Raw genomic sequence first — 24,739 nt, 5'->3', positions numbered from 1 at the left:
TATATTTTTATTTTCGCTTACGTTAGTCTGCAACCACACAATATAGAATACATTTTTCCTTTGGCAGTCAGTGATGCTACAGTATGTCCTGAATGATAAAAATAATTTGAGTAATGTAATTTAAGTTGACTTCTGAGTGGAACTACTGTACTGTAATTCAATTTAGGAATTAATCGAATTGTCTTGTGTCTTCTATGAGGAAAAACTTATTATGTTATTAGAGGGAGACCCTAATGTAGATGATAGTGCAGAAAGTATTGTTTACACATTCATTGAGTGTACTGGGAGCAAAACACCATACGATATGAATAAGTGCAGTCATAGATTTTGATTTTTTTTGGGCTATTTTTGCACTATGACCTTTATTTTTCCTCAAACAATTATGTATTACAAAAGGAATTATTTTATTTTGTGACATGATATAAATGTGCTTGACATTGTCGTAGCCAACATTGTTAAATTGTTGACAAATAAGTATGTTCATACAAATATGTTTGCCTAAAATCATTCAATGACCTTGATAATTTTCCAAATTTAATAAAGGTAACGGGCAATTGGGAGCTACTGATATACTGTAATGGATGCACACTAGTTTACCAACGCCACACAATCATACCAAGCCCTTGATTGAATTCCTACTACCACTATAACAACACCACACTTCAAAGCAGTTGATTAATCGATAATTAAAATATAAATTAGACCTCATTTTCCAATCAAATGGTTTCCACTTTTCCTAAAAGCTGTAAGAGTTCGTCTTTACTAAGAAACACCGTCTCATCACTTTGTTGACAGATAACCTCAAATTTGGGTACGTCCTCTAGCGCCCCCTGTCCAACCACAATAACATACGGGTAACCCAGTCGGCTGGCGTCCTTCAACCTTTTCCCAATGGTTAACTGGGTACGGTCATCGAGAACAACTTCGCCTCTCAAATGAGGCAAAGTCTCTGCAAAAGTGTCAAGGAGATCTTCCGCCACAGCAGTCGCCTCATCAGCCTTGCTGCCCTTCTTGGGGGGTAAAACACAAACCTGGTAAGGTGCTAGAAGACCTGGCCAGCGGATGCGTTCCTCTGTTGACATCACTTCAATGGCTGCAGCAAGAATCCGTGTAACGCCGAGGCCATAGCAGCCCATTTCTGCAACAACTGTCTTGTTCTGGGCATTGCTGAAGGTGGCATTGAACATTTGAGAGTACTTTTTGCCCAGGTAGAAAGTGTGGCCGACCTCAATGCCTTTAGACTCCATTAAGATACCGCTTTTGCACTGTGGGCAGTCACTTCGATCCGACGCCATAGTCTCTACATTGGCTGAGAAGGAGCAGCTACCACACACCAGAAGCCTGTCCTCGCCAATGTCGGCGGGCAGCTGGAACTCATGGGAGAGTTTTCCACCTATGTTCCCAGTGTCGGCCTGCACTTGAACACAACGCAGGCCCAGTCGTGTGAAAATCTGAGTGTATGCGTGGCACACAGACTTGTATGTTTTATGAGCAGCTTCCTCGCTAACATCAAAAGAGTACATGTCCTTCATGTAGAACTCCCTTCCTCGGAGAAGACCAAACCTTGGCTTCGGCTCATCTCGGAATTTGCGGGTGATCTATTTAAGACAAAAATTTAAAAATCAAGTTAAGTGCCAGCGAAGAGGGGACAAGAAAAAAGGTTAAAACATTAAGTCTGTTATCCTATTTATGTGTAATATGTCTGACTATAGGCTGCACGGCGGTTGAGTAGTTAGCATGCAGGCCTCGCAGCTAGGAGACCAGGGTTCAATTCCACCCTCGGCCATCTCTGTGTGGAGTTTGCATGTTCTCCCCGTGCATGCGTGGGTTTTCTCCGGGTACTCCGGTTTCCTCCCACATTCCAAAAACATGCTAGGTTAATTAGCGACTCCAAATTGTCCATAGGTATGAATGTGAGTGTGAATGGTTGTTTGTCTATATGTGCCCTGTGATTGGCTGGCGACCAGTCCTCTCGCCCGAAGACAGCTGGGATAGGCTCCAGCACCCCCGCGACCCTCGTGAGGAAAAAGCAGTAGAAAATGAATGAATGAATGTCTGATTATAGGCTGCACGGCGGAGGCCGTGTGCTTAGCACGCAGGCCTCGCAGCTAGGAGACACAAGTTCAATTCCACCCTCAGCATTCTCTCTGTGGAGTTTGCATGTTCTCCCCGTGCATTTGTGAGTTTTCTCCGGGTACTCCGGTTTCCTCCCACATTCCAAAAACATGCTAGGTTAATTGGCGACTCCAAATTGTCCATAGGTATGAATGTGAGTGTGAATGGTTGTTTGTCTATATGTGCCCTGTGATTGGCTGGCCACCAGTCCAGGATGTACCCCGCCTCGCACTCGAAGACAGCTGGGATAGGCTCCAGCACACTCCGCGACCCTCATGAGGATAAGCGGTAGAAAATGAATGAATGAATGAATACTTTCTGGGACACAATTGATCTGTCCACAGCTCAAACCCTCCTGTTAGTTGACATCTTTCTCCAATTTTGTATCAACATTTGCAATAAAAGTGTTGTAATTATTAGATAATATTATATATATATACCAGATTATGTTATATATATATATTAGATTATTAGATTATATTTACATTGGGTAATAGAAATGTAAATGTGTTAAATGTATCTTATGTCTAGAAGACTCTAATAATGTATAAAAAAGTATTTAGAAGATCAAGTGTGGAAATATTCAATTTATCATTATGGAATCAAGTGCAAATTCACTTATCGCGGTCGAGCCAGGAGACAATTACAGTAAAGTCTCGTTATATCGATATTCTCGGGAGTCGGAAAAAATACCGATATAACCGGACTATCCATATATCCGATCCTGCGCCGAACTGCATTAAAAGTGGGCGGATCTTTGATATGGCATGTAATTTTCTCCTTGAGTTCATGGATTGCGTATCTAGCATGCTTTTGTACTACAATAAATTTTGTACTACAGTAAATAAAAATAAACTTACGCTGTAGTGATTACCGGTTACCGGGACATAATTCACCCCGGAACTATCGATAGGGAAGGTGTTGCCACCCGGAGGGGTAGGCGCGAGGGACGGGTGTTTTCCGCTGTGTGTGCTGCACTCTGGTGGTGGAAGTGTGAAAAAGAAAGTTGACTGGAAGCAGCCGTTCGCCGTGTTCTTTTTTTGGTATTGAAATCCTTAAGCAAAGATTGATTTAAGCTGCTTTTGTATCAATATAAGCAGACCAAATTGGCTGGCGGGAGGTGAAAAGGGCATCGTAGTAACCGGATTATCATAATAACCGGGTATCATACTAACGGAGCTAATTATATCATAAAAGACTAGAAATTTGCCGGGAAATGAAAATAGTATCGTAATAAGTAGTAATTCGTTTTAACCGATATCGATATAACAAGACTTTACTGTAACAGCGACAAATGAAGGATGACTGTATTTCTCATGAATTCCCAATGTATTCCCGCATATGGCCATCACTAAGACCGGTAAATAATGGCTATAACAGGTTGGATACTGACCTGGTAAAGCAGCAGAGGGAGCTGTCTGTAGGACAGGGTGGTTTGGTGAGCCACCAGTGTGGTCACAGCCTCCTCGTGTGTGGGACCCAAACAGTAGTCGACATTATGACGATCTTTCAGACGGAACAGTTCCTTTCCCATCAAGTCCCAACGCTCACTGGTTCTCCAGAGATCTGCTGAGCACAAACTAGGCATATCCAGTTTTTGCCCACCGATCTGCTGCATCTCCTGGTCAATCACTCTCACCTGGTGGATAAAAGGAAGTTATACATGACTATTAGTGCATTTTGTTGGGTGAAGAAAGACTTTCCTGCATTGAGACGGTGATTAAGCGGGCATATATGAAATAATCTTTCATGGGAACCTCTTGTAATGTTCTTATCTTTTTAATAATTATGATACAGTCCCTTCAACAAAATGAAATCTCACCAGTTTCTCCATTGAGCGCACAGTAGCAGGAAGGTAGTAGTAGCAGCCTGGATTGGAAGGATAAATGAGTCCAGCTTGCTGCATGAGTCTCTGGCTCTTACAGGTAGCGTCCCCTTGCATTCGGCTGTCAAGACCTGCATCACGCAGGTTTGATGGCTGATAAAGACGAGACACCAGGAGTGTGGGTTTCATTTGTCGAGCAGAAGATAAGGCGGGTTTATGTGAATGGTCCGTGCAGACAGAATGGTGGCTTCGGGAAAGCAGTCCAATTCTGTGAAGGGTCTGAAAGACTTTATGTCGAACCTGGTGCACTACAGGCTCCATAGTGGACCTAATTCAAATAATAGAAACGTGATCAGTTGTTTTTTTAAATGCTTCAGTTGTGTACAGACCTATTTAATTTAAATTCACAAAATATTTAGTAAGTAGAAAGGTACTTAGATGATTCAATTGATGGTGGCGAACACCGCTCCTAGTGTATAGAATGCTATACCCTTCTCCTTAAAGCTACGTTCACACCGACGCCGGATCGATGGCGAATTAAATCGGCGAGCAAAGCGGCGGCAAAGCGTAACAAAGCTTAATGAAAGCGTAAAGACCGTAATACAGCGTAAGAAAGCTTTGAGCAATTCGGGACATTCGGCAAAAGCGCCAAAAAATTTAACTGTTTAAAAATTTGAGGCGATCTGTCACGAATTGCGTAAAGCGGGGAGAGCGTATTAAAGCTTATCAAAGCGTCACAAAGCTTATCAAAGTTTTGCTCAAAGCGTAGGAAAGCTTAACAGAGCTTGGTTGAAAGGATCAATGGATCTGCTGCATCTTTATATATTGTAGCGTCGTTGCCGACGCTATGGAAATTACACGACTGCGATCGCTGACAAGCTTTTTATTGCACAACAATAATACTGGCTACTGTCGGCCGTAACCACGCCGTTGCAACCACCGCCAGCAACACAACAGTACTTCCTCCACCAGACACGCCCCCACCGCCTGGTGCATTCACAGTCACCCGGAACAGTCGGACACCCAAGAGCACAACGTCAACATGAATATGTCAGGGTCGCTACAATATTCTCTGGATCAGAGGCGGGATGCAGTCGGGGTCTCGAAATTTTCCATTGCGTAACAGAGCTTAACAGAGCCTATCAATGCACAAGAGAGCTTGATAATCGTATCAGAGCGTTATTTAAAGCGTGATAAGCGCACCAAAGCTTAGCAATGAGTATTAAAGCGTATCAAAGCGTGATTTAAAGCGTAACAAATCCTGATCAATCGGCATCAAAGCGTGAGTTGCCGTAGCGATTCGGGAATTAATTTGTCGCCTAAAGCGGGAACGAATTTCGTATCAGAGCTTATCAGAGCTTAAACATATCTGAGGAGATCGTGAGATTGTTTGAAAAATGACGCCGAATTCGTCGCCGATTCAAAGCGCGACATTCGGCGTCGGTGTGAACGTAGCTTAAGAACTGCATATTCATTTTACTAAGATAACTAATAATATTTAATTCGAAAGTCGAAATAGGTGCATATTTGCTGTAGTGAGGCACCCATGTGCACATCCAACAAACCCCCCAGGTTTAAGAGTCAATGTAGTAGTCACAAACACACATCATTTCCTGGTGGGTGCGTTCTAGCTATGCTAGCTCACTTAGCATGGGTTAGCCGTGAAAAGCACTCGAAGTTAGCTCACGACAACATGAAATGACAATAAAATAAGTAAGACTTACACCGTGTGTATACGCGAGTGCCTAATTCTTTCTGCTACACTACAAAACACCTTGTTAACTTATTTAATAATCCTTCAAAACATTGAAGGGCTCTGCAGTCAGCACCATGCTTTAGCTAACCGGTCCTCCTGTCCGCGTTCGCCGCACCATACTGCCCCCTATCCGCTTGGAGGAGTAAAGGCCGCATTTCAGGAAAAGCAATGCTTTTGTAAAATGTAAAACGTGGATTAAATAAAAAATAAAAATGACCCAAATCTGCAGATTTTTTACAATAAATTTCACATGATCTAAAGTAAACCGTTTACATAAAAAAGGAAAGGACACTGTGTTTTAAAATGCTTTTAACGAGTCATTTAATGACTATAACACATGACCTTGCAGAGCTGTATTTACTTAGATGTGACGTATGAATTGTCCAATGAGATGTCCTCTCCATCACATAATGTACACATCCGTCCTTCAGCCCTGGTGTAAACAACAATCTGCATTGTTTCCGCTTCACTGAATAACATTGTTGAGTAGGTGTGGTCATACGTCGACTCATTTTAACTTTGCACAGAACATCTTTAAAATTTAAGCCATTTTTTAAAATTGAACATGCAAGAATATGAGATGAAAGCTGCACTACAGTCTGTAAATGCACCATGGCTGGCTTTATAGCATTTTATGCCTGATAATCTAAACTAATATTCTGCCAGGAGATAGCACCTGATGGTGAAGGTCTCCCCATGCTCCTTTCTTTCAGCCAGACATTGTAGATATCATCTTCAGGCTCCAGATATACATAAAGACACATATATTAATGGGTGTGTAGTTCATGACTTGTTCCAACATTAGTTCTCAGAGAAACAGGCGACCAATTGTCTCGGTGAGATAGAGAAAATAAAACAAGCCCCGCAGCACAGATTCAATCTGCAAAAAAAAAAAACTAATTTCTTTGTTTAATTTCATATTATTTGGACTCCTATAAAATAAAATTTGATATTCGCCAAAAAAAAATGACCAGTCCAGGTTGTGCCTCACCCGAAGTCAGCTGATATAGGCTTCATCATCCGTACAATGTTATTGAGGACAAACACCACAGAAAATGGATGGATGGATTTCCCCAAAAATGCATAATAAAAATATACAATGAAAATAAATTGTAATGAAATCGCACTTTCATAAAAAAAAAAAAAATTAGTGTGCAGGACAATCAAAAGACATAAATTAACCAGGAAACTAAAAAATGTATTTTTTTGCCATTAGTTTCTTTTTAATGAGAACATCATACTCAATTAATTTTTAATTAATTTTTTTAAGTCAAAATATTAAGAGAAAAATGTATATGATATAGTAATATTATGGGAAAAAAGTTGAATTCGTTTCTTATAATAAAAATATTCCCTTATTACCTTTAATAACATTGAGTTTCTCAAGCAAAATAAGGTCACTGGTGCAACTACAGTATTGTTTCGGTCAAATTCTTTGGCTTTTCGCTCTTCTAGCGAACAACACAACAATAAAACACACATTTGTGACAATAAACAGAGATGATATAGTAATATTATGGAAAAAAAGTTGAATTAGTTTCTTATAATAAAATTATTCCCTTATTACTTTTAATTACATTGAGTTTCTCAAGCAAAATAAGGTCACTGGTGCAACTCCAGTATTGGTTTCGGTCAAATTCTTTGGCTTTTCGCTCTTCTAGCGAACAACACAACAATAAAACACACATTTGTGACAATAAACAGAGATGATATAGTAATATTATGGAAAAAAAGTTGAATTAGTTTCTTATAATAAAATTATTCCCTTATTACTTTTAATTACATTGAGTTTCTCAAGCAAAATAAGGTCACTGGTGCAACTCCAGTATTGGTTTCGGTCAAATTCTTTGGCTTTTCGCCCTTCTAGCGAACAACACAACAATAAAACACACATTTGTGACAATAAACAGAGATGATATAGTAATATTATGGAAAAAAAGTTGAATTAGTTTCTTATAATAAAATTATTCCCTTATTACTTTTAATTACATTGAGTTTCTCAAGCAAAATAAGGTCACTGGTGCAACTCCAGTATTGGTTTCGGTCAAATTCTTTGGCTTTTCGCTCTTCTAGCGAACAACACAACAATAAAACACACATTTGTGACAATAAACAGAGATGATATAGTAATATTATGGAAAAAAAGTTGAATTAGTTTCTTATAATAAAAATATTCCCTTATTACTTTTAATTACATTGAGTTTCTCAAGCAAAATAAGGTCACTGGTGCAACTCCAGTATTGGTTTCGGTCAAATTCTTTGGCTTTTCGCTCTTCTAGCGAACAACACAACAATAAAACACACATTTGTGACAATAAACAGAGATGATATACATAGTAATATTATGGAAAAAAAGTTGAATTAGTTTCTTATAATAAAAATATTCCCTTATTACTTTTAATTACATTGAGTTTCTCAAGCAAAATAAGGTCACTGGTGCAACTCCAGTATTGGTTTCGGTCAAATTCTTTGGCTTTTCGCTCTTCTAGCGAACAACACAACAATAAAACACACATTTGTGACAATAAACAGAGAAGATATATGAAAATATTGATCTCTATAGTATCGATGTGCTTCCTGATCCTGTAATGATACAACAGTATCAACACTCAAATTGAGCTGCCTATCAAACAAGTTTCAATATTTTAGCCTCATAATAATGAATCAGCTCACATTCTATCATGTAAATGCAAGTGAATGCATCTAAATATGGAAAGGCGTTATACCGCTGAAGTCAGAAAACACTTTCCCAAACAAAAACATCTCTCGTTTTCCTCAAACACGGGCGCCACTCTGCTCAAGAAAGCATGATATAATTGCATGAACGCCCAAAGTGAGCTTGCTGATAGCAATGATGCTGAAATGTCATACTGACAATCAATGCACCATCATCATCACCACCATCATGAGGTGGTTGATGGGAGTGTCAACATTGACTTTTTCCTCTTCTATGTACCAAACTGCTGTAAAGTAAGAGGGCAGCCCGGCTATCAAAGTGTCGTAAACGAACCAAACATCTGCTTGAGTGCAAGACGGGGATCACTTTGCATCATCTAATTAGCCGTGTACAACATTGAAGGTCGTGCAATCGCTATGTAGTCAAGGTTGCCTTCGTTTAATTTGATTGCTATGTGGCGGCTGATGGATTCCCCAAAAATGGTCAAAGGGGATGGAAACGGAAATGGCGTTACAATTGTACGTGTGTGTACTTTGTATAGGACTGGGATGGGCTAAGCAGCAGTCAGTAGGAGGTGCAGACATCCTCAGCATCCAGGAACTGAAAGGTGTACGGGTATATAGCGGGGAGAGCAGACAGAGCAGTCAAAGTTTGCGGCAGAAACCAGAAGAGAGATTAAAAAAAAAAAAAAAAAAACTAAAAAAAAAAACATTTTAGTTATCCAGGATGCGGGTTTTGTTGGTCTTGCCTCTGCTGATGTGCGCCGCCGTATGCTGCGTGGACAGGGCGAGGGCGGAAGTGAAGGCGGTGAAATTGTGTGGCCGAGAGTTGATGAGGGCTGTGGTGTACACCTGTGGAGGATCCCGCTGGAGGAGGTTCCTCACAGAGTCAGACATGGATGGTGAGACAACTCTAGATCTTATACTTTAGTACCAGTTATTTGCTCCTAACCAACATATTCACTAAACGCTCAGATCTTGGGTATTAAATTTGTGCTTTACTACTTTCATTCATTCATTCATTTTCTACCGTTTATCCTCATGAGGGTCGCGGGGGGTGCTGGAGCCTATCCCAGCTGTCTTCGGGCGAGAGGCGGGGTACACGCTGGACTGGTGGCCAGCCAATCACAGGGCACATATAGACAAACAACCATTCACACTCACATTACTACTTTGTTTATGTCTATTTTATCTATTTGATCTGACACTTTGCACTCCACAGTAGATCTATAGAGTCTGAATGCAAGACTTTTTGCACAGTGATCGAGTGGTTAGCACGCAGGCCTCACAGCTAGGATACCCGAGTTCAATCCCAAACTCGGCCATCTCTGTGTGGAGTTTGCATGTTCTCCCCGTGCATGCGTGGGTTTTCTCCGGGTACTCCGGTTTCCTCCCACATTCCAAAAACATGCTAGGTTAATTAGCGACTCCAAATTGTCCATAGATATAAATGTGAGTGTGAATGGTTGTTTGTCTATATGTGCCCTGTGATTGGCTGGCCACCAGTCCAGGGTGAACCCCGCCTTTCGCCTGAAGTCAGCTGGGATAGGCTCCAGCACACCCCCACAATCCTAGTGAGGATAAGCGGCATAGAAACTTACAAGAAGAAAGTTGAAATAGTTAACAGAACTGGAAAATCAGCTGTAATTTTGCAAGAATAAAGTCAAAATATTGAGAAAAAAATTGGCAATTTGAAAAGAATAAACCCGTAATATTATGAAAAAAATAATGTCATTTTAGAAGAAATGACTGGAAATAATTTTTTGAAAATTTGGTTGGGGAAATTCGTCGTGAGATTAAGCGGTAGAAAATGAATGAATGAATGAATGAATACTTTTTGGGACACAATTGATCTGCCCACAGCTCAAACCCTCCTGTTATTTGATATCCTTCTCCGATTTTGTATCAACATTTGCAATAAAAGTGTTGTAATTATTAGATTCAGCTTCAGAATGCTCCCCTTCTCTCTTCAATTGCCACTGTTTACTCGCAACACAATCCGCTTCACACACTAAACCTAACGACTAATCAAAAATCAGTGATTCTCAACTGGAGGTTTGAGACCCAAAAGTGGGTCAGGGGTCTTGCCTGGGTACCAAAAATAAAATGTAATGACCCGATGTCCATAAATGTGTCACATGTCCTTGTTTGGGCTATTCGCTAAAATATTTGAAGAGTTAAAAAATTTCTGAAATTTGGGTTGCCGCAGTCAAAACCAATTGCGAATTACTGGTTTTAAGAATAAAATAAATAGGTACTCAATACTGATGAATGTCGCCAATTAACCTAGCATGTTTTTGGAATGTGGGAGGAAACCGGAGTACCCGGAGAAAACCCACGCATGCACGGGGAGAACATGCAAACTCCACACAGAGATTCGAACCCTGGTCTTTTTGACTGTGTGGCCAATATGCCAACCACTTGTCCACTGATATATATATATTTTAAAAAAATTAGCAAATCATGAATGTTTAATATCCAATATATACAATTATTGGACATAATAAGCAACACATTATTCTGCATTTCACAAATATAATACACATTCACCGAGATATTAATGTAACAATATTACAATATTACAATACACAATACGAGACACGTCCCTAAGCATGACATAGTTTATTTACTCTGTGATATACCACTAATCCAAAATGTTCCACTGGTGTGTGGGCTGACGGGGACATGCTGTCTGCATCATTAAGCCAAGGGGCCCACATATTAAGATTAAAAGCTCGTATGGAGGCTGAGTAGCGCAGTCACTAATTCAGGCTATCAGCTGGACTGATCGCAAAGAGGAAAGCTACACTGCACACGACAAATAGCATAGCGGAAATCTACTTTGCCATTAGTGTTTCTTTTTTAATGGGAACATCATACTCAATTAAAACCAGATGGATCGACTCCATCTGTCATGTAAACAATAATGATGCAGATCATATGCCGTTTTTTTTTTTTTTTTGTGTGTTGTTGATCCAGGTCTATCCAGAGATGAGAACAGTTTGGAAAGTTTGCCCAGCATGAAAAGTTACCCAGGCTCAGACTTGATCAGACGGGACATAAACAACATCCTGTCCACAGTCTGCTGCCAGGTGGGATGCAGGAAGAGCGACCTCACCTTCCTGTGCTGAGCACCACCACGGACCACAAACTTACTAGAATGCAAATATAAATCACAGCACTTAGACAACATGATCGCTATAGCAACTAGAATGTGTTGGTTTTTTTTTTTTTACAATATAATGTATGTCTTATGTGTTAGGGGAGTTTAAATTAAATGTAGATGTGAATCACTAGAATAAGATTTCTTCAAAAATTTTTTTTTTTTTTTAAAAAGTAAACCAATAAAGAACAGGAACTCAGGGAAAGTAGTTAAGAGTGTGTAATGCAATACTATCAGATTGATAGGATGAGAAATGTGTATTCTTTGATTTTAATGCCCATGTTTGTTTGTTTTTTTTTTATTTATATCTTGGAACTGTTTAATTTTACTATTTTTTTTTTTGTGAAATAAATGTTGTTGCACATGGAGGACTCACGTTCTTTTTACGTTTGTGTTCTTTTGCACAAGGCAATAACTGGAAAAGGGCTGACAGTGTAACATCGCATAGCAAGTTTTCTAGTGCAAGTTCCCTGCGGTGATATCCGATGAAAAATGAAATTAAAAAAATATATTCGGAACTGATTTTTAATCTTAGCTACCCAGCCATCATCTTTGGGAAGGTTGAAAAAAATATTTATGGAAATGTGTTATATAGGGTCATGCAAAATGATCTGACACATTTGTTGGTTAAATAAAAGGCAAATAAAGTAAAGAAACACATTTTTTTTTATTTTTGAAAAGTACATATAATGCCATTTTGTTTCGTTATGTTTTAAAAATTAAATAACTTTAATTAAATTAAATAAAATTGTAAGTTAAATAAAAGGCAAATAAAGTAAAGAAACAAAAATGTCTTTTTATTTTCGAAAAAAACATATGCCATTTTGTTTCGTTATGTTTTAAAAATTAAATAACATCTGGCGGTGCGAGGTCAGCCGTTTGACTTTCATTTAAATGCAGATCCAGTAGCTCTGAAGTTGGTAATTCATAACAAGATGGTGTTTTTAACTGGGGAAGGGCTGACAGTGTAACATCACATAGCAAGTTTTCTAGTGCAAGTTCCCTGCGGTGATAACCGATGAAAAATGAAATTAAAAAAATATATTCGGAACTGATTTTTAATCTTAGCTACCCAGCCATCATCTTTGGGAAGGTTGAAAAAAATATTTATGGGAATGTGTTATATAGGTTCAGGCAAAATGATCTGACACATTTGTTGGTTAAATAAAAGGCAAATAAAGTAAAGAAACAAAAAAGTATTTTTATTTTTGAAAAGTACATATAATGCCATTTTGTTTCGTTAAAAATTAAATAACTTCTGGCGGTGCGAGGTCAGCTGTTTGACTTTCATTTCAATGCAGATCCAGTAGGTCTGAAGTTGGTAATTCATAACAAGACGGTTTCGAACTGGTATGGGATCATGTCTACTAAGACTGTTACCAAGATTTGTTTTGTTTTGATAAACATTTCCACAATGAAACCTCCTTGCTCACTAGTCCAATTCATGGCAGCAACTGAAAAAGAAACAAAAAATTGCCATATGTACTTTTCAAAAATAAAATCACTTTATTGTTTTTACTTTATTTGCCTTTTATTTAACCTACAAATGTGTCACATCATTTTGCCTGACCCTATAACTATACAACAGCACGGGTAAGTGTCTCCAAACATACATACAAAGAAACACAATGGGAGATGCACACAATCAAGACAAACATTGGTTATTTATCTGTAGTTTTAATCAATTTTATTGGATTCGGAAGGAAGCGAACTAAGTTTGTCAATCCATTTTAGCATTGATCTTGCACGTGTTTGATGTTCAAGTTCTCTTACTAACAGCAGCAGAGAAAAACAGACTGTTGCTCTGGTCAACATCAATACAGGTGAGTGAGTACACAGCACAGCACATCAAGTAAAGGTTAAGTAAAGCCCCCCCCCTGCTTTTTTTTTCTGCATGCTTTACAAGCAATTATGAATTTTTGCAGGACACATAAGTTTGTTTCATTTTGATATTAAAAGATGGAGGCCAGAAGTGAGTGGTAACCTTTGTTCCGATGTTAATTTAGTAAATAAATAATGTGACTGTTGCATTGATACTTTGAACCAATTAGCTGGACTGTGTACTTTCCAATACAACAGTCCAGTGTTAAGATTTGCATTTTAAAAAGGGTATCTGATGGGGAACATTAAAAGGAGAAGTGATAATGGGGCTTTTTTTTTTTTTTTGCTCTAAACCCGGTTTAAGATGGTTCTACAACAGACCTTACAAGACTATGTTTGGATTTATTGAACACAATATTGACAAGACAGTACCAAGGGGGGGGGGGTCTTGCGTGACTCCCACACATCCAAACGTAATGTTCGCATGGCGTGTCAAGAGTATTCGAGAAAATATACATCAGCACATTGTTTCCCCCTCCATAATTAACAATAAAATATTTTCTTTTTTTTTTTTCATCAGTTTGAAAAATATTCAGCTTATTTTCATTCACATGGGGTATACACACAAACTCATACACACACAAAAGCCTTTGGGTCAACTTAGCCTCGCTCCACAACCTCATCATGTCATCTCACAGAGACCGTTACAATGATGTTAAATAAAGCTATGGATTCAAACGCTGGTTGAAGGACCAGGGTGATTTGAGGGGGGGGGGGGGGCATGTTTGGACAAAGAAGCATGGTGAAAGTGGACAGAGGCTTGTATCGTCACATGGGTCAAGTTCATGAATGGTTTTACGTAGATGTTTACGGTCACTCGCTTTATTTTGAAACTTTAAGTGTCAGTACAACTGTTTGTAGCCCACTGTTTTTTTTGTTTTTTTTTATTGGCCCGTGGTACATTCTATAAATATAACTTAAAAAAATATATGATTCATCTAAAATTAGGTTGGAGAAAAGTTAGAATAGCGGCACGGTGGTCGAGTGGGTAGCGCGCAGACCTCACAGCTAGGAGACCAGGGTTCAATTCCCACCCTCGGCCATCTCTGTGTGGAGTTTGCATGTTCTCCCTGTGCATGCGTGGGTTTTCTCCGGGTACTCCGGTTTCCTCCCACATTCCAAAAACATGCTAGGTTAATTGGCGACTCCAAATTGTCCATAGGTATGAATGTGAGTGTGAATGGTTGTTTGTCTATATGTGCCCTGTGATTGGCTGGCCACCAGTCCAGGGTGTACCCCGGCTCTCGCATGAGAGACAGCTGGGATAGGCTCCAGCACCCCCGCGACCCTCGTGAGGAAAAAGCGGTAGAAAATGAATGAATGAAAAGTTAGAATATAATAGGAATAAAGTCAAAATATCAGAATAAAGTCCAAATTTACGAAGAAAGTGTAAGTATTTAAAAAAAAAATGGAGGAAAGCAAAGATGATTTTCCCTTCTTTTACAAAGTTGAGATGCCTTTTCTCTTTTTTAAATATATACGCATAACTTGGGCTGCACGAGTGGTTAGCCCAAGCTAGGAACCCAGAGTTCAATTCCAACCTCGGTCATCTCTGTGTGGAATTTGCTTGTTCTCCCTGTGTATGCGTGGGTTTGAATATGTGCCCTGTGATTGGCTGGTGACCAATCCAGGGTGTACCTCGCGAAAATGAAAAGAGAGACGATTTTTGGATACCTTCACAGAGGGCCACATACAGAAAATTTTGATATTTGTATGTACTTACAGTATATTGCAGTTTTGTGTTGAATTTCTGCAATGTACCGAGGGCCAATAATAAACAAATTAGGGGACGCAAATTTCGCATTAGCCGCATCGCAAATCCTCACATCTTGTCAAAGCATCTTCCAGCTGGAAAATGTTGAGTGATTTGAAACAGCACCCTTTGCATCACTTTCCCCCCTTGTAGATAGCGCCATCAAACTGCTTTTTATTTAAGTTATGAAAAATAAATGTAGTTACAATATAAAGCGGAGAAATATGGGTGTACGAATGCCAAATATTATACGAATGCATTAGTGATTGACAGGTGGTACAGCCATAAAAATGGCACGGTGGCCCCCAGCTAACTTCCAGCATGAAAGTACATTTCTATTTCAGCGTGGACCTTGCCCATGGTAAAACTAACTCTACAGTAACACTGCTTTCACAAAGCAAAAACACAGCATCCAGGATGATATTTATATCTTTTTAAGTTACCCGACCCCGCCCATATATATTTATATATAGCTCAAAACTTCTGTTGCACTTGAATTAAAAAATTAGATCTGAAAAAAATTCAAAAATTATACGTTATACTGTACACGTTACTTGACTACACATAACAAAAAAAAAAATGGAAATATTTACTGTATACCTTTAAGGGTTCAGAGTCATGTTCTATTCATGTACAGAATCACATTTTATACAACAAATCATGTCATTAATTAAAAAAAAAAAAAAAAAAAAGAAATATTATCTGGATTTAACACTGCTGTCCTGGTCAACAACAGAAAGGCTATCTGACAATACAAGGAGAACACCAAACGCCCTTATAGATATATATTATTGATTTAAAATGACATTTTGTACACAGTTCTTTTTAAGGGACAACCCATTGTTGTTACATCATCACCAGTAGACTTGTTCATCATTGCAGCTGCCCACCGGCTGAAATTATGAAATTATCACCACCATTACAAAGAAATACAACGCCTGCTCAGCGGTTTTATATTAATATTTACAAAAGCAAATATATGTATGTGATCCAAAGGCGGTAAGACCCTGTCGAACCAGAGGATGAATGATAAGTCAGGAAAGTATATCAAGTTTTAACACAAGCACTGACATCGGTGGAAGACAGCGGCTTGGTTAGAACTTCAGGAAAATCGTTTTTTTACTGCCAACTTTTTAGATCCGAAGTAGAACACGGCTGGACCTGGCTGGTCAGGCAGCTGCAGCGAAGTATTACCACCGTTTGACCACAGGCACAGACTTTAAAAAAAAACAACAAAAAAAAGAGGAAAAGAGTCCAGGAGTGGAACGGCAGCAATTGAGATGTTATGAAACAAATACAAATACCATTATTACATGACTATAAACTGTTCCACAATGCAAAATGAAAGATTTACAATACTGCTGGGTAGGTAAGATGTGGTCCTGCGCTCGGACAACAGGCGAAGGGACAATGTTGGTCTGTCCTCTGTGTCGTCCTCCGTCCACTGGACTTGTTTGTTCATCAGTTAGTTGTCTGCCAGGTACTTTCCTTGAAGGTCATCAACAACAACAACTTTAATTAAATCTACTTTTTATACTAAATTGTAATAAAAAATAAGCTGCACGGTGGCCGTGTGGTTAGCACGCAGACCTCACAGCTAGGAAACCCGGGTTCAATTCCACCCTCGGCCATCTCTGTGTGGAGTTTGCATGTTCTCCCCGTGCATGCGTGCGGTTTCCTCCCACATTCCAAAAACATGCTAGCTTAATTAGCGACTCCAAATTGTCCATAGGTATGAATGTGAGTGTGAATGGTTGTTTGTCTATATGTGCCCTGTGATTGGCTGGCCACCAGTCCAGGGTGTACCCCGCCTCTTACCCGAAAACAGCTGGAATAGACTCCAGCACCTCCCGCGACCCCTCGTGAGGATAAGCGGTGTGGGACACAACTGATCTGTCCACAGCTCAAACCTTCCTGTTATTTGACATCATTCTCCGATTTTGTATCAACATTTGCAATAAAAGTGTCGTAATTATTAGATTCAGCTTCAGAATGCTCCCCTTCTCTCTTCAATTGCCACTGTTTACTCGCAACACAATCCGGTTCACACACTAAACCTAACGACTAATTAAAACGCATTTAAATCAGTGATTCTCAACTGGAGGGTTGAGACCCAAAAGTGGGTCAGGGGTCTTGCCTAGGTAAGGTAATGACCCGATGTCCATAAATGTGTCACATGTTCTTGTTTGGGCTATTCGCTAAGATATTTGAAGAGTTGAAAAATTTCTGAAATTCGGGTTGCCGCAGTCAAACCAATTGCGAACCACCAGGGTGTACCCCGCCTCTCGCCCGAAGACAGCTGGGATAGGCTCCAGCACCCCCGCAACCCTCGTGAGGATAAGCGGTACAAAATGAATGAATGAATAGTTTCTGGGACACAATTGATCTGTCCACAGCTCAAACCCTCCTGTTATTTGACATCATTCTCCGATTTTGTATCAACATTTGCAATAAAAGTGTTGTAATTATTAGATTCAGCTTCAGAATGCTCCCCTTCTCTCTTCAATTGCCACTGTTTACTCACAACACAATCTGGTTCACACACTAAATCTAACGACTAATTAAAATGCATTTAAATCAGTGATTCTCAACTGGAGGGTTGAGACCCAAAAGTGGGTCAGGGGTCTTGCCTAGGTAAGGTAATGACCCGATGTCCATAAATGTGTCACATGTTCTTGTTTGGGCTATTTGCTAAGATATTTGAAGAGTTGAAAAATTTCTGAAATTCGGGTTGCCGCAGTCAAACCAATTGCGAACCACCAGGGTGTACCCCGCCTCTCGCCCGAAGACAGCTGGGATAGGCTCCAGCACCCCCGCGACCCTCGTCAGGATAAGCGGTAGAAAATGAATGAATGAATGAATGAATGAATAGTTTCTGGGACACAATTGATCTGTCCACAGCTCAAACCCTCCTGTTATTTGACATCCTTCTCCAATTTTTTTGATCAACATTTGCAATAAAAGTGTCGTAATTATTAGATTCAGCTTCAGAATGCTCACCTTCTCTCTTCAATTGCCACTGTTTACTCACAACACAATCTGGTTCACACACTAAATCTAACAACTAATTAAAACGCATTTAAATCAGTGATTCTCAACTGGAGGGTTGAGACCCAAAAATGGGTCAGGGGTCTTGCCTGGGTACCAAAAATAAAAAGGTAATGACCCGATGTCCATAAATGTGTCACATGTTCTTGTTTGGGCTATTCGCTAAGATATTTGAAGAGTTTAAAAATTTCTGAAATTTGGGTTGCCGCAGTCAAACCAATTGCGAACCACGAGGGTGTCGCCCAAAGACAGCTGGGATAGGCTCCAGCACCCCCGTGACCCTCATGAGGATAAGCGGTAGAAAATGAATGAATGTAATAAAAGCAGTTAATACCGTTACACTATTTTCTTCATTCATTCATTTCCTACCGCTTTTCCTCACAAGGGTTGCGGGGGGTGCTGGAGCCTATCCCAGCACATATAGACAAACAACCATTCACACTCACCAATTAACATAGCATGTTTTTGCAATGTGGGAAGAAACCGGAGTACCTGGACAAAACCAAGAACGGGAAGAACATGCAAACTGCACACAGAGATGGCCGAGCGTGGAATTGAACTTGGGTCTCCTAGCTGTGAGGCCTGCGCACTAACCACTTGTCCAACGTGCAGCCTATTTTCTTCATATTTATATAATTATTCTTTACTCATTCCACAACTGCAGGATATTTGCTTTCCTAAATAAAAAGCCAGTGACTGCAGTCGTTCCATAACTTGTCAGATGAAGATCAGCTATCCAGTGCAAGGTAAATAACGATTTGCTGGTTTTGTATATTTCAATGACACTGAATGAATTAGGAGTCTATATCATGATTTCATACTCACCAGCAGCAAACCTTTTCTTGATAAGCGAGAAGCGATACCCGGGTCCAGCCAGTTCTATATCACAGCCTGACAGGGTACTGCCTTCACTCGTGAACTGCACAGCCAATGGAGCTGGTTTACTTGGGCCTTCTGTTAGCTGGAAGCGGGCTAACAAAGATCCGACACCTGAAAAATTGCACATTGATGCCATGTGATTATGACAACATCTATTTTTCCTGCTGACAGCAAGGATAATGCCGGCTTTGTCCACATAATCTAGTAGCCAATCACAGACCATCATTCATACCTATGGACAATTTAGCCTCACCGATTAACACAAGGGAGGCAATATCATAATGTACAAACCTCCATTTTCTGATTTCTGTGAGATATCTGGAATCTTCCATAGGATTCTTTGCTGCTCTGCATTCCTGTTAGGAAAACATTGGTTCAGTTCGGTATATATTTTCAAAATCTATGAGCTTCTTTATTTGGTTGGTGCTGTACTGTATTCACTGTATGCACACCATGCAGCAGGAGGTAACACAGCTTGTAGTTTGGAAACGCCTCCATCAACCGGGACAAGAAACTGGACATTATTCAGCGCCATTGGCGTTGACATGGCTTCGCCGTTATATTTGTAGTCTATCCTCAGGTCAGTGCTGGTCGGCTCACACCTCCAGCTCACTGCAAGATTCAGTGGGGTGGACACGGGGCCCTGTACTGATACCTGGAAAAGGTAAACAGAAATATTATATGAATCTGGGACATTTTATGGTAATTATTTAATTTCATTTGAACATGCATCAGATTACAATTGAGCGCATCCCATAATCAGTTCACAGTTACACATGTCGAAAAGGAGTAGGTAGAAGCAAAGCTTATTAAATCCTACCCCTCCATCTGGTACTTTTACAATCAGTAACTGTTACATTTGTTCACTTCCTGCTTTCCATAATACAGTTTAAGTTTTTTTTTTTTAAATAATGCACCTCGTATATGACCACCCACTCACAAACTGTTACATTTGTTCACTTCCTGCCTTTCTGACATAATTTTTTATTGTTTATTATTCATTTTTTGACACATTCCTAAGTACGAGGTGATATGCCATATAATGACATAATGGGTACCATAGTAACCGTATATATCGCAATATATTGACGGTTACTATGGTACCCATACCATGTGTGTATTTTATATATATATAAAATATACATATAAAAATGTGTGTATTTATATGTGTGTGTGTATTTTATATATATTTTATATATATAAAATATATATATATATATAAAATATATATATATATATAAAATACATATATATATATTTATAAATATATATATTTTATATATATATAAAAATATATATATATATAAAATACACACACACACACACATTATGACACATATTGACGGTTACTATGGTCATTATATGGCATATCACCTTGTACTTCAGTATGTGTCAAAAAATAAACAAAAGTTAAAAAAAACAACAAAAAAATTTAAAATTATACAAACAAATGTAACACTTACTGATTGTAAAAGTACCAGATGGAGGGATGGATTTATACATTTAAAGGTGTTATCCCTCCTTTGAAAACATATCTATCATCATCCTGAATATATTTAGTTTATATTCAGTTAGCTCACCTGATATTTCAGCATATCCACATTATAGTATGTTGCTTGCGGCTTCTGTTCAGACACCTTCTTTAGATGAGATATCAGGTTTGGCATGTTCACCCAAAAGTCCTTGGCATCAGCCTTGGCTTGTGTACTGGTGTCGCTAGCGAGGAGACACACAGAAAAACAAAATACACTAACCAATCATGTAAGTGAGTGTAAGCGTTTAACATAACCGAGTATTAGCAGTGGAAGAAGTACATGCAGAAGGATTGCTGTAAACCGAGGACCATCTGTATAAGAAATATATTGATGTGCATTATGATAAAAAAAAAAAAATTACACTAATGACTATTATTTACAAATGCCACAAATATAGTACTTGAATTAAGCATTAAAACAAAATGTGTCATGCCTTTTATTCCACATGCACACAAACATCACAAAACAAACGGATGGGGTATATCAGTTTAGTAAGCGTTTTAACATGTAAGTGGACTAACAGACTGAAAAAAAAAAAAAAAACTTCACCGAGACTCTGCATTGAATAACTTTACTGTTGATAATATTTCAAAGTGCACAATTGTTTCATTACCAGCAGAGCAGCTGGGGGTTAGGCAGCACATGCTCCAGTCGACTGTAGTTGGTTATGCTGAAGGTTAGCACAGCGGGGGACGGGTTATTGGCAAAGTGCCGTGTGATTCCCGCTGGAAACGACAAAACCATCTCACCTATGATCTTCACAACACATCTGAGGGAGAGGAAAAAGAAGAAGGGTTCATATAAAAGCGATACAGAGTACAGTATATCTCGTTATAAAGTCTCGTTATATCGATATCTGTTATAACGAATTACTGCTTATTACGATACTATTTTCATTTCCCGGCAAATTTCTAGTCTTTTATGATATAATTAGTTCTGTTAGTACGATACCCGGTTATTATGATAATCCGGTTACTACGATGCCCTTTTCATCTCCCGCCAGCCAATTTGGTCTGCTTATATCGATACAAAAGCAGCTTAAATCAATCTTAGAAACAATGCCTAGTTTGTGCTCAGCAGATCTCTGGAGAACCAGTGAGCGTTGGGACTTGATGGGAAAGGAACTGTTCCGTCTGAAAGATCGTCATAATGTCGACTACTGTTTGGGTCCCACACACGAGGAGGCTGTGACCACACTGGTGGCTCACCAAACCACCCTGTCCTACAGACAGCTCCCTCTGCTGCTTTACCAGGTCAGTATCCAACCTGTTATAGCCATTATTTACCGGTCTTAGTGATGGCCATATGCGGGAATACATTGGGAATTCATGAGAAATACAGTCATCCTTCATTTGTCGCTGTTACAGTAAAGTCTTGTTATATCGATATCGGTTATAACGAATTACTGCTTATTACGATACTATTTTTTATTTCCCGGCAAATTTCTAGTCTTTTATGATATAATTAGTTCTGTTAGTACGATACACGATTATTATGATAATCCGGTTACTACGATGCCCTTTTCATCTCCCGCCAGCCAATTTGGTCTGCTTATATCGATACAAAAGCAGCTTAAATCAATCTTTGCTTAAGGATTTCAATACCAAAAAAGAACACGGCGAACGGCTGCTTCCAGTCAACTTTATTTTTCACACTTCCACCACCAGAGCGCAGCACACACACCGATTCCCGCACTTCCTGGTTCACAGGTCATGCTCAACCCGCCCCACATAGCTGGCCAAACACATGCCTGCAAGAGAAGAACCAACTGACATAGCATACACACCTATTCCAACGAAGACACAAGCGTACAAATACATGTATTTAATTGTGTTGTATTCAGATATCTTTTTATCGCTTGCAATAATCACTGTTTTTCATATGTACATGCTGGCGTTCGTTGGTTCTTCTGTTGCAGGCATGTGAAAAATAAAGTTGACTGGAAGCAGCCGTTCGCCGTGTTCTTTTTTGGTATTGAAATCCTTAAGCAAAGATTGATTTAAGCTGCTCGACATTGTTCTATACTATAGAACAATGTCGAGTGCATTATTGCCCACTTTTAATGCAGTTCGGCGCAGGATCGGATATATCGACAGTCCGGTTATATCGATATTTTTTCCGACTCCCGACAATATCGATACAACAAGACTTTACTGTACTGTATTTCTCCAACACAAAAGTCTTCTTAGAATAAGGAAAACCTAAAATGTGACCTAAGCAATGATAGCAATGCATTTGATTGACCTACTTGCTGGGGTCGGCCCCTTTAAAGAAGGCATTGACTGTCTCAGTGAATGCAGCAGCCACTGGGAGTGTGTCCTGAGCCCCCATGGTGAGAGGACTTGGCCCTCTGGAGCAGCCTGATATAACAGACACACACATAAACATACCAACATATACTCTATGTATTTTTGCTTTGTTTTCCTTGTTTTCTTAACCAACTACTGTTTAAAATGTAAGTTATGTGCATGCTGTATGCATTTCTCTCTGCTCTTTGACTGCGAATCTATGAAGCTACATATCATTGTTAAATATTTTCTATGTTGACATTTTCATTGCAATAAAGCAAGCATGTATTAGAAAAGAGGCTGTCATAGAAATGTGCAAGCTTTTTTTTTTTTGTTAAAGCTGAAATAGTTTGACAAGAGCCAAAAGACCACAAAGTGCAAAGATGAGCCCAAAAACACAAAAGGAGACCATGGAAGACATTTTAGTCACATGTACAATGAATGATGATTCTTCAGTGGGAGTGCGGTATAAACAAGGATGCACTATGTCAGGAGGACAAGACTGGAAAAAAAAACAAAAAAAACGAGGCCACAGCATAGTTGACTGGACAATGATGGGTGACAGCCAGATGTTAGTGTGGTTGTGATGGGTGAGGAAGATGTAGGAACAGGAAGAATAAAGGGAGGGGTCGAGGAAGGAGGAGAGGGCAGGGCAGGGCAGGGCAGGAACCAAGCTTGCACAGATGAGCCTCAAAAGAGTGCGTAAATGCTACAGTTAGCCCTGCTGCAGATAAAAAAAACTTACCTTCAAAGGTTAAATAAAACTTCCCTCTGTCAAACCATACAAGGGATGGCTGGTCATTCTCTGTGTGGGGTCAAGGGGTGAGGGTTGAAGGACAGAAGTGGGGATGGGGCGGAGGGTGGCAAAGGAGGGGGATGAACAGGAACAGGAAGGAAGGAGTTAACGGAGGTGGGTGAGAAGGGGAGGAGAGAAGGATAGTAGCGTGAGTCTTACATGGCAGGTCTATCACGTCACTGTGAGGTGAAACGGAGGTGGGGGCCGGGGTGTGGAGGGGCGAGAGAGGACCACGGCAAGCCCAGACATAGTTATGATAGAACATGTGACAATATGGAGTGTTGTGTGAGTGCCGTCACTAGACATTGGTTCTGAAGTATGAAATGTTGCCACAATAGTTGGTCGCAGTTTTTAAATGTACACTTTATGCTGCACATACCCCACTAGAGCTAATCAATATCGGTTTCATATAGGTTTTAACCTTATGCACACATTTCTAACCACTATAAAATGGATGGTGGCTGACTGCACTTTTTATAAAGTTCCTGTAGGAGGCAGCAATGCGGCCATTCGTAGGGTGCAGGAAAAAAAAGGCAACTGGTGCACAGAGCATGCAAGCGGCTAACAATATAACAATCATATTGTCGTTTAACTGACAATACTTAATTTAATAGTAAAACAGGCCTATTATCATATTCCAATTGTGCAAGCTATCCTGCAAATGACAAGAGTGAAAGACAAATATTGTGAATGAGATGCAAATTAGGTGGGTCGCCTGAGGGCCTGATGAAGACAACAGCAATGGCAGGTGTTCAGACGGTGAGGGAGGTGTTCAAGGGCCGTCTTTCTTTGGAGAGTGTACAAATGACAGGTTTGAAAGGCACGGGTCACGGTTCAAGCATAGGAGGAGGTGGTGGCGGCTTTAAGAGCTGTCAGGATTGGCTGATTTTGAGGCTGTGTCATGAAGAAGATGGCGGAAATACCAAAATACCATGCCTTCCTAATTCCGTCGTTCTGATCTGACAGTATGCATGTATGATGTATGATTTTTGAGCCAATAGACAGCACTCAATGAACACATAAT

At 39.7% G+C, this 24,739-nt stretch overlaps 3 protein-coding genes across 6 annotated transcripts in view; 1 reads left to right on the top strand and 2 right to left on the bottom strand.

The window, feature by feature from the left end:
* Positions 1-9: 9 nt before the first annotated feature.
* Positions 10-5,816, bottom strand: pars2 (prolyl-tRNA synthetase 2, mitochondrial). The gene is made up of 4 exons (XM_058073387.2): positions 5,665-5,816; positions 3,938-4,268; positions 3,509-3,754; positions 10-1,598 (listed from the first exon to the last, which is right to left on the bottom strand). The coding sequence occupies exons 2-4, from the start codon at positions 4,259-4,261 to the stop codon at positions 717-719; spliced, it is 1,452 nt and encodes a 483-aa protein (XP_057929370.2). The 5' UTR covers positions 4,262-4,268; positions 5,665-5,816; the 3' UTR covers positions 10-716.
* Positions 5,817-9,035: 3,219 nt separating this feature from the next.
* insl5a (insulin-like 5a) lies at positions 9,036-11,702 on the top strand. Its single transcript, XM_058073620.2, has 2 exons — positions 9,036-9,274; positions 11,352-11,702. The coding sequence occupies exons 1-2, from the start codon at positions 9,100-9,102 to the stop codon at positions 11,501-11,503; spliced, it is 327 nt and encodes a 108-aa protein (XP_057929603.1). The 5' UTR covers positions 9,036-9,099; the 3' UTR covers positions 11,504-11,702.
* A 4,141-nt stretch (positions 11,703-15,843) lies between these two features.
* The window catches only part of sgip1a (SH3GL interacting endocytic adaptor 1a), a 41,150-nt gene continuing 32,254 nt past the window's right edge, over positions 15,844-24,739 (bottom strand). For all 4 annotated transcript variants that reach the window (XM_078789961.1, XM_078789960.1, XM_078789962.1 and 1 more), the window contains 8 exons: positions 23,665-23,724; positions 22,880-22,991; positions 21,245-21,400; positions 20,677-20,812; positions 19,549-19,751; positions 19,388-19,452; positions 19,043-19,207; positions 15,844-16,657 (listed from right to left, as the gene is read on the bottom strand). In XM_078789961.1, the coding sequence (XP_078646087.1) occupies positions 16,635-16,657; positions 19,043-19,207; positions 19,388-19,452; positions 19,549-19,751; positions 20,677-20,812; positions 21,245-21,400; positions 22,880-22,991; positions 23,665-23,724 (920 nt within the window). In that variant the 3' untranslated portion in view covers positions 15,844-16,634. The remainder of the gene's footprint in view (positions 16,658-19,042; positions 19,208-19,387; positions 19,453-19,548; positions 19,752-20,676; positions 20,813-21,244; positions 21,401-22,879; positions 22,992-23,664; positions 23,725-24,739) is intronic.

Source organism: Doryrhamphus excisus, linkage group LG4 (genome assembly GCF_037039965.1).
Source record: "Doryrhamphus excisus strain RoL-2023G ecotype Guam linkage group LG4, RoL_Dexc_Guam_v1.1, whole genome shotgun sequence".
Classification (NCBI taxonomy): Eukaryota; Metazoa; Chordata; class Actinopteri; order Syngnathiformes; family Syngnathidae; genus Doryrhamphus; species Doryrhamphus excisus.
This window is presented reverse-complemented; position numbering and strand designations above follow the sequence as displayed.

Excerpts from the sequence above, each read along its gene's own strand:
- pars2 (XM_058073387.2), bottom strand. The coding sequence starts at position 4,261 with ATGGAGCCTGTAGTGCACCAGGTTCGACATAAAGTCTTTCAGACCCTT. Across the intron at positions 3,755-3,937 it reads TGCGCTCAATGGAGAAACTG|GTGAGAGTGATTGACCAGGA; the intron begins GTGAGATTTCAT and ends TTTATCCACCAG. Across the intron at positions 1,599-3,508 it reads TCCCTCTGCTGCTTTACCAG|ATCACCCGCAAATTCCGAGA; the intron begins GTCAGTATCCAA and ends TGTCTTAAATAG.
- insl5a (XM_058073620.2), top strand. The coding sequence starts at position 9,100 with ATGCGGGTTTTGTTGGTCTTGCCTCTGCTGATGTGCGCCGCCGTATGC. Across the intron at positions 9,275-11,351 it reads CACAGAGTCAGACATGGATG|GTCTATCCAGAGATGAGAAC; the intron begins GTGAGACAACTC and ends TTGTTGATCCAG.